General features: G+C 42.4%; 1 protein-coding gene across 1 annotated transcript; it reads left to right on the forward strand.

Annotated features, from left to right (window-relative positions):
* Positions 1–4350: 4350 nt before the first annotated feature.
* GUN5 (magnesium-chelatase subunit chlH, chloroplast, putative / Mg-protoporphyrin IX chelatase, putative (CHLH)) lies at positions 4351–9949 on the forward strand. Its single transcript, XM_087700961.1, has 7 exons — positions 4351–4723; positions 4900–4961; positions 5144–5209; positions 5358–6627; positions 6718–6800; positions 6895–8697; positions 8874–9949. Exons 1-7 carry the CDS (start codon positions 4615–4617, stop codon positions 9729–9731), a joined length of 4251 nt encoding a protein of 1416 aa, XP_087557087.1. The 5' UTR covers positions 4351–4614; the 3' UTR covers positions 9732–9949.
* Positions 9950–10445: the final 496 nt, after the last annotated feature.

Genomic DNA, 10445 nt, shown 5'->3' on the forward strand with positions numbered 1-10445 from the left:
GGGATGGATGGGGCCAGTTTCTGGCTATCTGTGGGTGCTGTACATGAGTTTACAGCAAAGAAAAATGATGTTGAATGAAGAAAAACGAGCTCTTATTTATAGGAGAGGGGAGAGCTAGTATAAAAGGGGAAAGTGGAGTAGCACAAGACAAGTGTCCAGCCACATGTCATGAGATGTGACAAGTGGTGGGACACTTGGAAACTTGTGTGACAAGTGTCTTGACACTTGTCTCTTCTCTATGGCATTCCTTTTTGGGTTGAATACTGTCAAGAATAGAAACAACCAAATTTAGTAAGCACAGTCAGAGTATAGAACTTACTATTTTTAGAATGACATCCCTATTTTTTAGGACTAGCATTTTTAGGCTATTTTGAGGCTCCTAAATTTTAGGGACCTCCTAAAATTTAGGGATCTCCTAAAATTTAGGGACCCCCTCCCCCAATATGGGTGTCATATGAAAGCTTTTTCCGTGTACATCGCAAAAATGGTATCCGAATCTTCATGTGACTTTCCTATGCAAAGAAATGTGCATTTCAAGCTTTCATCCCACACATGCACATTATACAAGCATTTCATGATCATGCCATCTTGTTGATTGTAATTGTTTGTTCTGGTGGATCTAGCCCACACTTCAAGGCATCAATCCTTTCTGTGTGCGAATCTAACCCTGATATGCGTGAGTTCTAGTCACAGGCGCCCAATCGGGTCATATAGGTGGAAGTGTGAACTATCTTTTCTCTAACCCACCGCATGGGTCCACCATAACCTGTGACCACTCATCAGTGGCCAGCTCCAATGCACTTTTCTTTATATCTAATTAGTGCAAAGGAAATCAATTTAATAAATCATTATATAGACAAATTAATGAAAAAGGATACAAATTCTGTTTCTATAGAGTTGTGACATTTTCTCTCACTCTCTTTTCTCTCGTTTTATTTTTCTTCTCTCTATTTTTCACTTTCCTCTCTTCCCCTATATTCTCTCTATCTAAGTAAAAAATATGTAAAAAAGATTTAATTAAAAAAAACTTTATTGTCTTTCCCTATTTTCTTCTCTCTAATTTTCACTTTTCTTTCTCTTTTCAAGTCAAAAACTATGTCAAAAAATATTTAATTTAAAAAAACTATTATCTTTCCTATTTTCCCTCCATCTCTCTCTCTTTTCCTCTTTCTTCTTCTTCTCTCTCTCTCTTCCCCTCTCTTCTCTCTCCCTTTCCTATTTTTTTCTTTCTTTTTCTTCTCTACAATTTTCTCTCTCTTCTTCTTCTTCTTCTTCTCTCTCTCTCTCTCTCTCTTCTTTTTCTTCTTCTATTTTCCTCTCAAAGTGTGTGAAAAACTGTCTTAAAAATTTAAATTAAAAACTTTTTAAAATATTTAATTAAAAGATAAGTTTGATTTAATTGAGAGAGAGAAACTTTTAATTTAAAAAAATATAAAAATATTTAATTAAAATTTTTAAATTAGAAAGTTTAATTTAATAGAGAGAGAGAGAGAGAGAGAGAGAGAGAGAGAGAGAGAGAGAGAGAGAGAGAGAGAGAGAGAGAGAGAGAGAGAGAGAGAGATTAGGCCTTACATATGAGAAAGAGAGCATGGAGGGGGGAGGAATTTCATTGAAAAGGGGAGGGGGAAGAGAAATGGAGAGATTATATGTGAGAGAGAGGGGAGGGGGTTTTAATCTGAGAGAGAGAGAGAGAGAGAGAGAGAGAGAGAGAGAGAGAGAGAGAGAGAGAGAGCGCCCTATACATGAGAGAAGGGAGGGGAGGGAAATGGGCTTTTAATTAACAAGGGGAAGGAGAAGAAAAATGGAGAGATTACATATGTTAGAGAGGGGAGAGGGTTTTAATTAAAAAATGGGGTAGGTTCGGGAAGCTCTCTGGAGGTTCGAGGCTCCCAAAAACCTATAACCAAAATAATATAGTAGTATAGAATATTTCCTCTTTGTTTCTCTCTCTCTCTCTCTCTCTAAGTTAAAAACTATATAAAAAACATTTAATAAAAATAAAACTATTCTCTTCCTCTTTTTTCCCCTTTCTCTCCCTCTTTTTCTCTTTCTTCTTCTTCTCTCTTTTCTCTTTCTCTCCCTCTCCTCTTTTTTCTTTTTTGAATTCCCTCTTTTAAAATTTATCATTCCTCTCTATAATTCTCTAATCTCTCTCTCCCCGTATTCCCTTTCTCTCTCTCTCTCTCTCTCATAAATTTTAATTTTCCTCTATGATTCTCTCTCTATTCCTCTTCTTTCTTTTTTCTCTCTCTGTATCTTTCTCTTGGTTTTTTGTTCTCTATTTATCTCTCTCTCTCTCTCCTCATTTTCTTTTCCTCTTTTTTTCAAGTTTTTTTCTATTTTTATTTTTTCTTCTCTCTCTATTTTTCTCTTTTCTCTCTTTCACTCTCCTATTTCCCCTCTCAAATTATATATTTCCTCTTCGTCTCTCTCTCTCTCTCTCTCTCTAAGTCAAAAACTATGTAAAAAAGGATTTAATAAAAATAAAACTATTCTTTTTCCTCTTTTTTCCCCTCTCTCTCCCTCTTTTCCTCTTTCATCATCATCTCTCTCTCTCCCTCTCCTCTTTTTTTAATTCTCTTTTAAAATTTGTCATTCCTCTCTATAATTCTCTCTCTCTCTCTCATTCTTCTTCTTCTATCTCCCTCTCAAAGTGTGTGAAAAACTTTCCAAAAAACTTGAAATTTAAAAAAGCTTTTAAAAATGCTTAATTAAAAGGAAAGTTTAAATTATAAAATCTAATCTAATTGAGAGAGAGAGAGAGAGAGAGAGAGAGAGAGAGAGAGAGAGAGAGAGAGGCCCTACACATGAGGGGGGGGGGGACGGGAGGGATTTAAATTAAAAAGGGGAAGGGAAAATGAGAGAGAGGAGAGGGTTGTAATTTGAGAGAGAGAGAGAGAGAGAGAGAGAGAGAGAGAGAGAGAGAATCTAGGCCCTACACATGAGAGGGGAGGGCTTTTAATGAAAAAGAGAAGAGGGAAAAGAAAATGAGAGATTACATGTGTGAGAGAGGGGAGGGGGTTGTAATTAAAAAAAGGAAGGTTTAGAAAATGGGAGAGGTTCGTGAAGCCTTTTGGAGGTTTGGGGCTTCCCGAGCTTGCAACCAAAATAATATAGTAAGATGGGCCAATGTGTAATGTGTAAGCTTTCCAAAGCTTTTAGGCTTTTGAAAGCTTGACCACCACTTTGGTGATCATAGCACACTATACTACACTAATCCCCCTACTGTTGCATTTTCTCAATAAAGTGAGTCTTCCTTATCTTAACGTCCTAGGCTATCACATCTTTACTATTAGTTAAGGAGAGGTGGGGGGTGGGTGCCATGTGGCAGCCCCCCCACCTCCCCCCACAATAAAAAAAAAGAGAATGCCCCCCCACCCGCAAAAATCGCGCCGGCCCTGGCCCGAAGCACCGGGCTGAGTCTAGGCGCAGAGCGCCTAGTGTATAGATTAATAATGCATTTTTTGTGCTCAATCGTTTACATGCACAACTATCACAACTCTTAGTATAGGTTTTCCACGTGTTGGTTATATTTTATAATAATATTAGACCCATATTGTTATTGTCTTTAGTAAGGTATAGACAACACAATTAAGACGAGTGTCAAAATGGTTCTTTGATGTCTCATTGCCTTGTATCCTATCACATTCCTAAGTAGTGGATTCATATTCTGAAATTTCCTTAAAATACCATGATATACCAAAGAATTACTTAAAGATCTATGGTTTGTTTAATTGTGACATATAAAGAGACTCTTCTTGCAAACCACTATGTGCAGGTGCTTGAAGTCATCTCTACACACCATCATACTTGAAGACAAAGGTCAAGCGGATGGCATGCTGTGCCGATCAGAGAAAGTGCCTCTAGAGGTGCCACCTTTAACATGCATGGATTGGCATTGCGTGGAATTTGAAGGATAGGCATCTGCACATCGGGACTTTTGTTACTACATGAATGGGTCGAGATTTTTATGGCAAGATTTGTGGTGCATCCTGGTTTTGCTGCGAGCTACAAATTTGGTGGTAGTACGAGAGAAGGTAAAGGGCGGGGGGATTCTTTTGGGCGGTGCTCGTGGTGGTCACACTCTCTAGCGGATGCTTCAATGGAGGTTGTGGCTCAAAACCCCTTCCCATGCAGTTCGTGTCAGCACCAAATTTTTTATTCGGGCCGAAAAGTGGAATAAAATACGAATGATGAAAAGGCACGAAATTTCTCATAAAATATCGAGATGGCCACTCAAGACGTCGTATCCTGACCATCCAATCCGGATGCTGGAAAACCCACCTCGGCCCAATGGCTGAGCGCCACGACAACAGGCATTTACCTATCTTGTGTGCGACAGTGCTGTGTTATTCGTCTTCCTCAGTCTTTGCATGCGCGCTGCCTCTAACCCTCTCTCAGTTCCTCTGTCTCTCACTTCTCCTCTCTCTCTCTCTCTCTCTCTCGCCGCGTCTTTCTCCTCCAACATTCCATTCCTCCCTGTCGCCCACAGCCAGCTGTGCCACTCACAGTCCTGCAGTACCCATTCTGCCGCTGCTACTCTAGCCCCATCTTCTCACTTGTTCTCCTTCTACAGTGTCCAAGGGCCTCTCTCCCATTAATTGAGCTCGAGCCATGGCTCCCATTTGGGCAGTTGTGGCTCCTCCCTCCAATCTCAGTCCATCTCTCTCACAATATAAGCCATCCTTTCTCAATGGCTCGGCAACGTGCAGTTCTCTCGCAGGTAATGCCCCCCTGCCACATCGTTTCTGAAAAGTGTGCTCCCTACGGCTGTAATTTCATCTAGCTCAACCTCCTAGCTCGTTCAATGGCTGAACTCTTAAGTTATGATACAGTGTTGCTGCATATGTATTATACTTTCAATTTTGATGCTCCACGTTCTGTTGCTCTCTGCATCAGGTGTGCGAAGATCCTACGTTGGCTTCCGGCAGGCGAATCAAGTGGATCATTGTGCTTTTAATGTATGTACACTCTATACTTCCTCAATTCGTAAGTGTGGAGATTAGTTGCGTCCACGGGATGATTATACTCCCAAATGACTACATTTGCAAAATATGAACTATCATTGTGACATCGCACGATTTTTTAAATTATGGCTGAAATAGAAATCTGATTTGTGACGTTTCACTGTTATTCATGTCAGGCAGAGAACCGTGTTTCTAAATTGTACGATTGTCACTTCCCTTCTTCAAGCCAGCCACACCGACAGGTTTGCATAGTCTTACGGCAGCAACTTCGAAATGAAGAGATGGCATCACATTTAGCCTGTCGAAGTAGCTGCATTTCCATTTCTATTTTTTTTCCCACCTTTACAAGCTAATAATTTTTGTCCAACATGTTGATGTTCACGGCTCCAGATAGTTTCTGCAATCCTTGGTAACGGGTTGTTCACCCAAACACGACCTGATGTCCGGCGAGTGGCACCTGATAGGGCAAACTCAAGCATCACAGTTGTCAAGGTTGTGTATGTTGTGTTGGAGGCTCAATATCAGTCTTCACTTTCTGCTGCTGTGAAGAACATAAACAGGACCAACCGGCTTGTAAATTTTGAGCTCGTTGGATACTTACTAGAGGAATTGCGAGATAATAACAACTATGAGATGTTTAAGACAGACATGGCTGATGCCAATATTTTTATTGGGTCACTCATTTTTGTGGAGGAGCTGGCCCAAAAGGTCAAAGCAGTGGTTGAAGCTGAGAAGGAGCGGCTTGATGCTATTCTTGTCTTTCCATCCATGCCAGAGGTTATGAGGCTGAATAAGCTTGGCACGTTTGACATGTCACAGCTTGGCCAATCCAAAAAGAGCTCTTTGTTCAAGGTTCTGAAGAAGAATGGAAGGGGCCCCAATTTCGAGGAGAACATGTTAAAAGTTGTCCGAACTCTTCCTAAGCTTCTGAAACTGCTTCCACTAGATAGGGCACAGGACGCCAGAAGATATGTCATGAGCCTTCAGTTCTGGCTTGGTGGATCCTCCAGTAATCTAGAAAACTTTCTGAAGATGATTGCAAGTGCCTATGTGCCTGCTCTTCAGAATGCAGACATTAGTTTTGAGGATCCTGTCAATTTCCTTGATGTAGGTATTTGGCATCCAATGGCCCCCCGCATGTTTGATGATATTGGAGAGTACATGAACTGGTATGATACAAGGAAAGATGCAAATGCCAAGCTAAAAAGCCTGGATGCTCCTGTCATTGGTCTGATCTGCCAAAGGAGCCACATTGTGACAGGTGATGACAGTCACTATGTTGCCGTTGTCATGGAACTTGAGGCAAGAGGAGCCAAAGTGGTGCCAATCTTTTCAGGTGGCTTGGATTTCTCTTCACCTGTGCAGAGGTTCTTCTGTGACCCTGGAACCAAAAAGCCCCTGGTTCAGTCTGTGGTTTCCTTGACAGGATTTGCGCTGGTTGGAGGCCCTGCCAGCCAAGATCATCCTCGTGCAATTGAGGCCTTGCGGAACATTGGGGTTCCCTACCTTGTTGCTTTACCACTGGTATTCCAATCAACAGAAGATTGGCTGGACAGCACACTGGGTTTACATCCTATTCAGGTGGCATTGCAAGTAGCTTTACCTGAGCTAGATGGTGGCCTTGAGCCAATTATTTTTTCCGGTCGTGACAGCCGTACAGGTAAAGTGCTGTCAAAGAATGTTGAAATGTGTATTGGTTGTTTCTTCCTGTGTAGGCACAAGTAAATAAAAAATGTACCTGTTTTTGCAGGCAAATCTCATGCGTTGCACAAGCGTGTCGAGCAACTCTGTACAAGAGCTATTAGATGGGCTGAGTTGAAGAGAAAAACCAAGGCAAGTCACTTTTGTCTTCTGATTGTTTTGAGAAAGAATGTCCTGATATGGCTGCCCTTCTCAACTGTCTAACTCTTTGTCTTGTTTGTGTCAGACTGAAAAGAAGTTTGCTATCACAGTCTTCAGCTTTCCTCCTGACAAAGGGAATGTTGGAACTGCTGCTTATCTTGATGTATTTGCTTCCATATTCAGTGTCTTGAAAGAATTGAAAGAGGATGGGTACAATGTTGATGGCCTGCCTGATACTGCAGAAGCTTTGATTGAAGATATTATCCATGATAAGGAAGCAAAATTTAACAGTCCTGATCTTAACATTGCCTACAGAATGTCAGTCCGTGAATATGAGAGGCTAACCCCGTACTCTAAAGCACTAGAGGAGAACTGGGGTAAGCCTCCTGGAAACTTAAACTCGGATGGTCAAAATCTGCTCATTTATGGTAGGCAGTATGGCAATGTTTTCATTGGAGTTCAGCCCACCTTTGGGTATGAGGGTGATCCAATGCGGCTACTGTTTGCCAAGTCGGCAAGTCCTCACCATGGATTTGCTGCTTATTACACATTCCTGGATAAGATCTTTGGTGCAGATGCTCTACTTCACTTTGGCACTCATGGTTCCTTAGAGTTTATGCCCGGAAAGCAAGTTGGTATGAGTGATGTGTGCTACCCGGACAGTTTGATTGGCAACATACCTAACATCTACTACTATGCAGCAAATAATCCATCAGAAGCTACTATTGCCAAGAGAAGGAGCTATGCAAACACCATAAGCTATCTTACCCCTCCTGCTGAGAATGCAGGCCTTTACAAGGGTTTGAAGCAGCTCAGTGAGCTGATTTCCTCTTACCAGTCCCTGAAGGACTCTGGTAGAGGGGAGCAGATAGTGAGCAGCATTATTAGTACAGCTAAGCAGTGTAATCTGGACAGGGATGTTGAACTGCCTGAGGAAGGTGTGCAGTTGAGTTTGGAGGAGCGAGATGGAATAGTAGGAAAAGTATATGGCAAGATTATGGAGATTGAATCTCGATTGTTGCCTTGTGGCCTTCATGTTATTGGGGAGCCACCCACAGCAATGGAAGCTGTTGCTACTCTAGTGAACATTGCTGCTTTGGACAGGGTTGATGATGGCATATATAGCTTGCCCACCATCCTGGCAGAGTCTGTTAATAGAGACATTGAAGAAATCTACAGAAATTACAACAAGGGTGCCCTTGAAGATGTTGAGCTTTCCAGGGAAATCACTGAAACATGCCGTGCTGCTATAACTGCATTTGTGGAGGAGACAACGAACAAGAAGGGCCAGGTGGTCAATGTAGTGGATAAGCTTGGCTCTTTGTTTGCCATTCCAAAGAAAGCTCCTTGGGTAGCAGTCATACAGAAAACAAAGTTCAAAGATGCTAACAGGGAGAAGATGAGGACTCTGTTTGAGTTTCTCGGCGAGTGCCTGAAACAGGTGGTAGCCAATTATGAGGTTTCTAGTCTCAAAGATGCACTGGAAGGCAAGTATGTGGAACCTGGACCTGGTGGAGACCCCATCAGGAACCCAAAGGTTTTACCAACTGGTAAGAACATTCATGCATTAGACCCTCAGGCCATCCCCACGGTTGCTGCTATGCAATGTGCCAAGTCTGTAGTTGACAGGCTTCTGGAAAGGCAGAAGCAGGAGGCTGGAGGTGCCTACCCGGAAACCATAGCTCTGGTCCTCTGGGGTACTGATAACATCAAAACATATGGGGAATCCCTTGCCCAAGTCCTCTGGCTGCTCGGAGTGGAGCCTAAACCTGATGCTCTTGGACGGGTTAACAAAGTTGAGGCTGTTCCTGTAGAGCAGCTTGGAAGACCTCGAATTGATGTGGTAGTAAATTGCTCGGGTGTCTTCAGAGATCTATTTATCAACCAGGTAACCCTTCTTCAATGTTGCTCACGCAGTAGTTACAAAAGGAAGCTGATTTCTCTGTCATTATAGCTGGAGTGTGTCATTTATGATACCTGATGTGTTTTGCATTGCTGATTGCTTTGTGAGTTTTACTGTAAAATGTTGGTGTGTTTTTCCTCACCAGTCTGTACTGCTGGCAGATGAACTTGCTTGACAGGGCAGTGAAAATGGTTGCTGAATTAGATGAGCCTGTTGAGATGAATTTTGTAAGAAAGCATGCTTTGGAGCAAGCTGAGAAACTTGGAGTTCCATTGAGAGATGCTGCTACAAGGATATTTTCAAATGCCTCAGGCTCCTACTCAGCTAACATAAGTCTGGCAGTGGAGAATTCTTCATGGGAGAGTGAGCAGCAACTCCAGGAGATGTACTTGAAGCGTAAGTCATTCGCATTTGACTCAGATGCTCCTGGCACAGGAATGAAAGAGAAGCGGCAAGTGTTTGAAATGGCACTTGCCACTGCGGATGCTACATTCCAGAATCTGGACTCTTCAGAGATATCACTCACAGATGTGAGCCATTACTTTGACTCAGACCCAACAAAACTAGTGCAAGGGTTGAGGAAGGACAAGAAGAAGGTAAGCTCCTACATTGCAGATACAACCACAGCAAATGCCCAAGTGAGAACCTTATCTGAGACGGTAAGGCTGGATGCAAGGACCAAAATGCTGAACCCCAAGTGGTACGAGGGCATGCTGAGAAGTGGATATGAGGGAGTCAGGGAGATTGAGAAGAGGCTGACCAATACCATGGGGTGGAGTGCCACCTCAGGCCAAGTGGATAATTGGGTCTATGAAGAGGCTAACTCCACATTCATCTCTGATGAAGCAATGCAGAAGAGGCTGCTGGAGACGAATCCCAATTCATTTCGCAAGCTTGTACAGACTTTCCTCGAGGCTAATGGACGTGGCTACTGGGAAACCTCAGAAGAGAACCTTGACAGGCTGAGGCAACTCTATGCTGAGGTTGAAGACAAGATTGAAGGGATTGATAGAACTTAGAAGAGCTTCTATATAAAACTACCTATAGCCATTCCCATGCCCAACTTTGTATTTTTGTTGTTGTAGAATGACCATTGATGGAGAAATATTTTCCACATTTCAGTCAGCACTTCAGAAAATAAACTGTAATCAGCCCATGGGTTCACAGGTTGTGACTTGTCTACTGGGATGGAAAACCTGAGTTATGTTGATATTTAGACATTTTTTTCTCACAAAAATGAAGTCTCATTTCCAAACTCTTGTCCTATATAGGTTGCAGTAAAGTGAACAGCAGATGATGCAAGGGGGCTTTGTTACTTGCATAGTATTTGCAATCGTATTTGACTGATCTAAGTTCCTAGGCTGAGTTCCAGGATTCCAGGGTTTAAGTTGAGTTACTTATTCTGGTGACAAACCGGTGTGCTTGATCAGCTGGTATAGTTGGTGATAAGCTGGTGCATGGTTGGTGAAACCATGCAAGTGATAGAAGCTGATGCCTGACTGGGAAGTTGGTGCAGCGATTGATGACTGACTCATGCAACGAAGTTGATAGGTGGTGTGTGAATATAACCACATGTTGCGGTGTGGTGAAGTTGTGCGTGAGCCTTGCTCTTGAGCAGCAACCACAACTTGTCCTCCTAGAACTCATCATGCACGCCACCCACTCATTGCAACCTTTTCTTCTGCATGGTTAAGTATGCTACTAGTGTAGGTTTGTTGAGTCCAGCCCTACGA

This window comes from Lygodium microphyllum, chromosome 2 (assembly GCF_053477565.2).
Source record: "Lygodium microphyllum isolate KBCC chromosome 2, Lygodium_microphyllum_v1.1.10, whole genome shotgun sequence".
Taxonomy (NCBI): Eukaryota; Viridiplantae; Streptophyta; class Polypodiopsida; order Schizaeales; family Lygodiaceae; genus Lygodium; species Lygodium microphyllum.

What these genes read in the sequence shown, in the direction of transcription:
- GUN5 (XM_087700961.1), top strand. Translation starts at nt 4,615, where the DNA reads ATGGCTCCCATTTGGGCAGTTGTGGCTCCTCCCTCCAATCTCAGTCCA. An exon ending in TGGATCATTGTGCTTTTAAT is followed by an intron (nt 4,962 to 5,143) that starts GTATGTACACTC and finishes TATTCATGTCAG; the next exon opens with GCAGAGAACCGTGTTTCTAA. An exon ending in GAGATCTATTTATCAACCAG is followed by an intron (nt 8,698 to 8,873) that starts GTAACCCTTCTT and finishes TACTGCTGGCAG; the next exon opens with ATGAACTTGCTTGACAGGGC.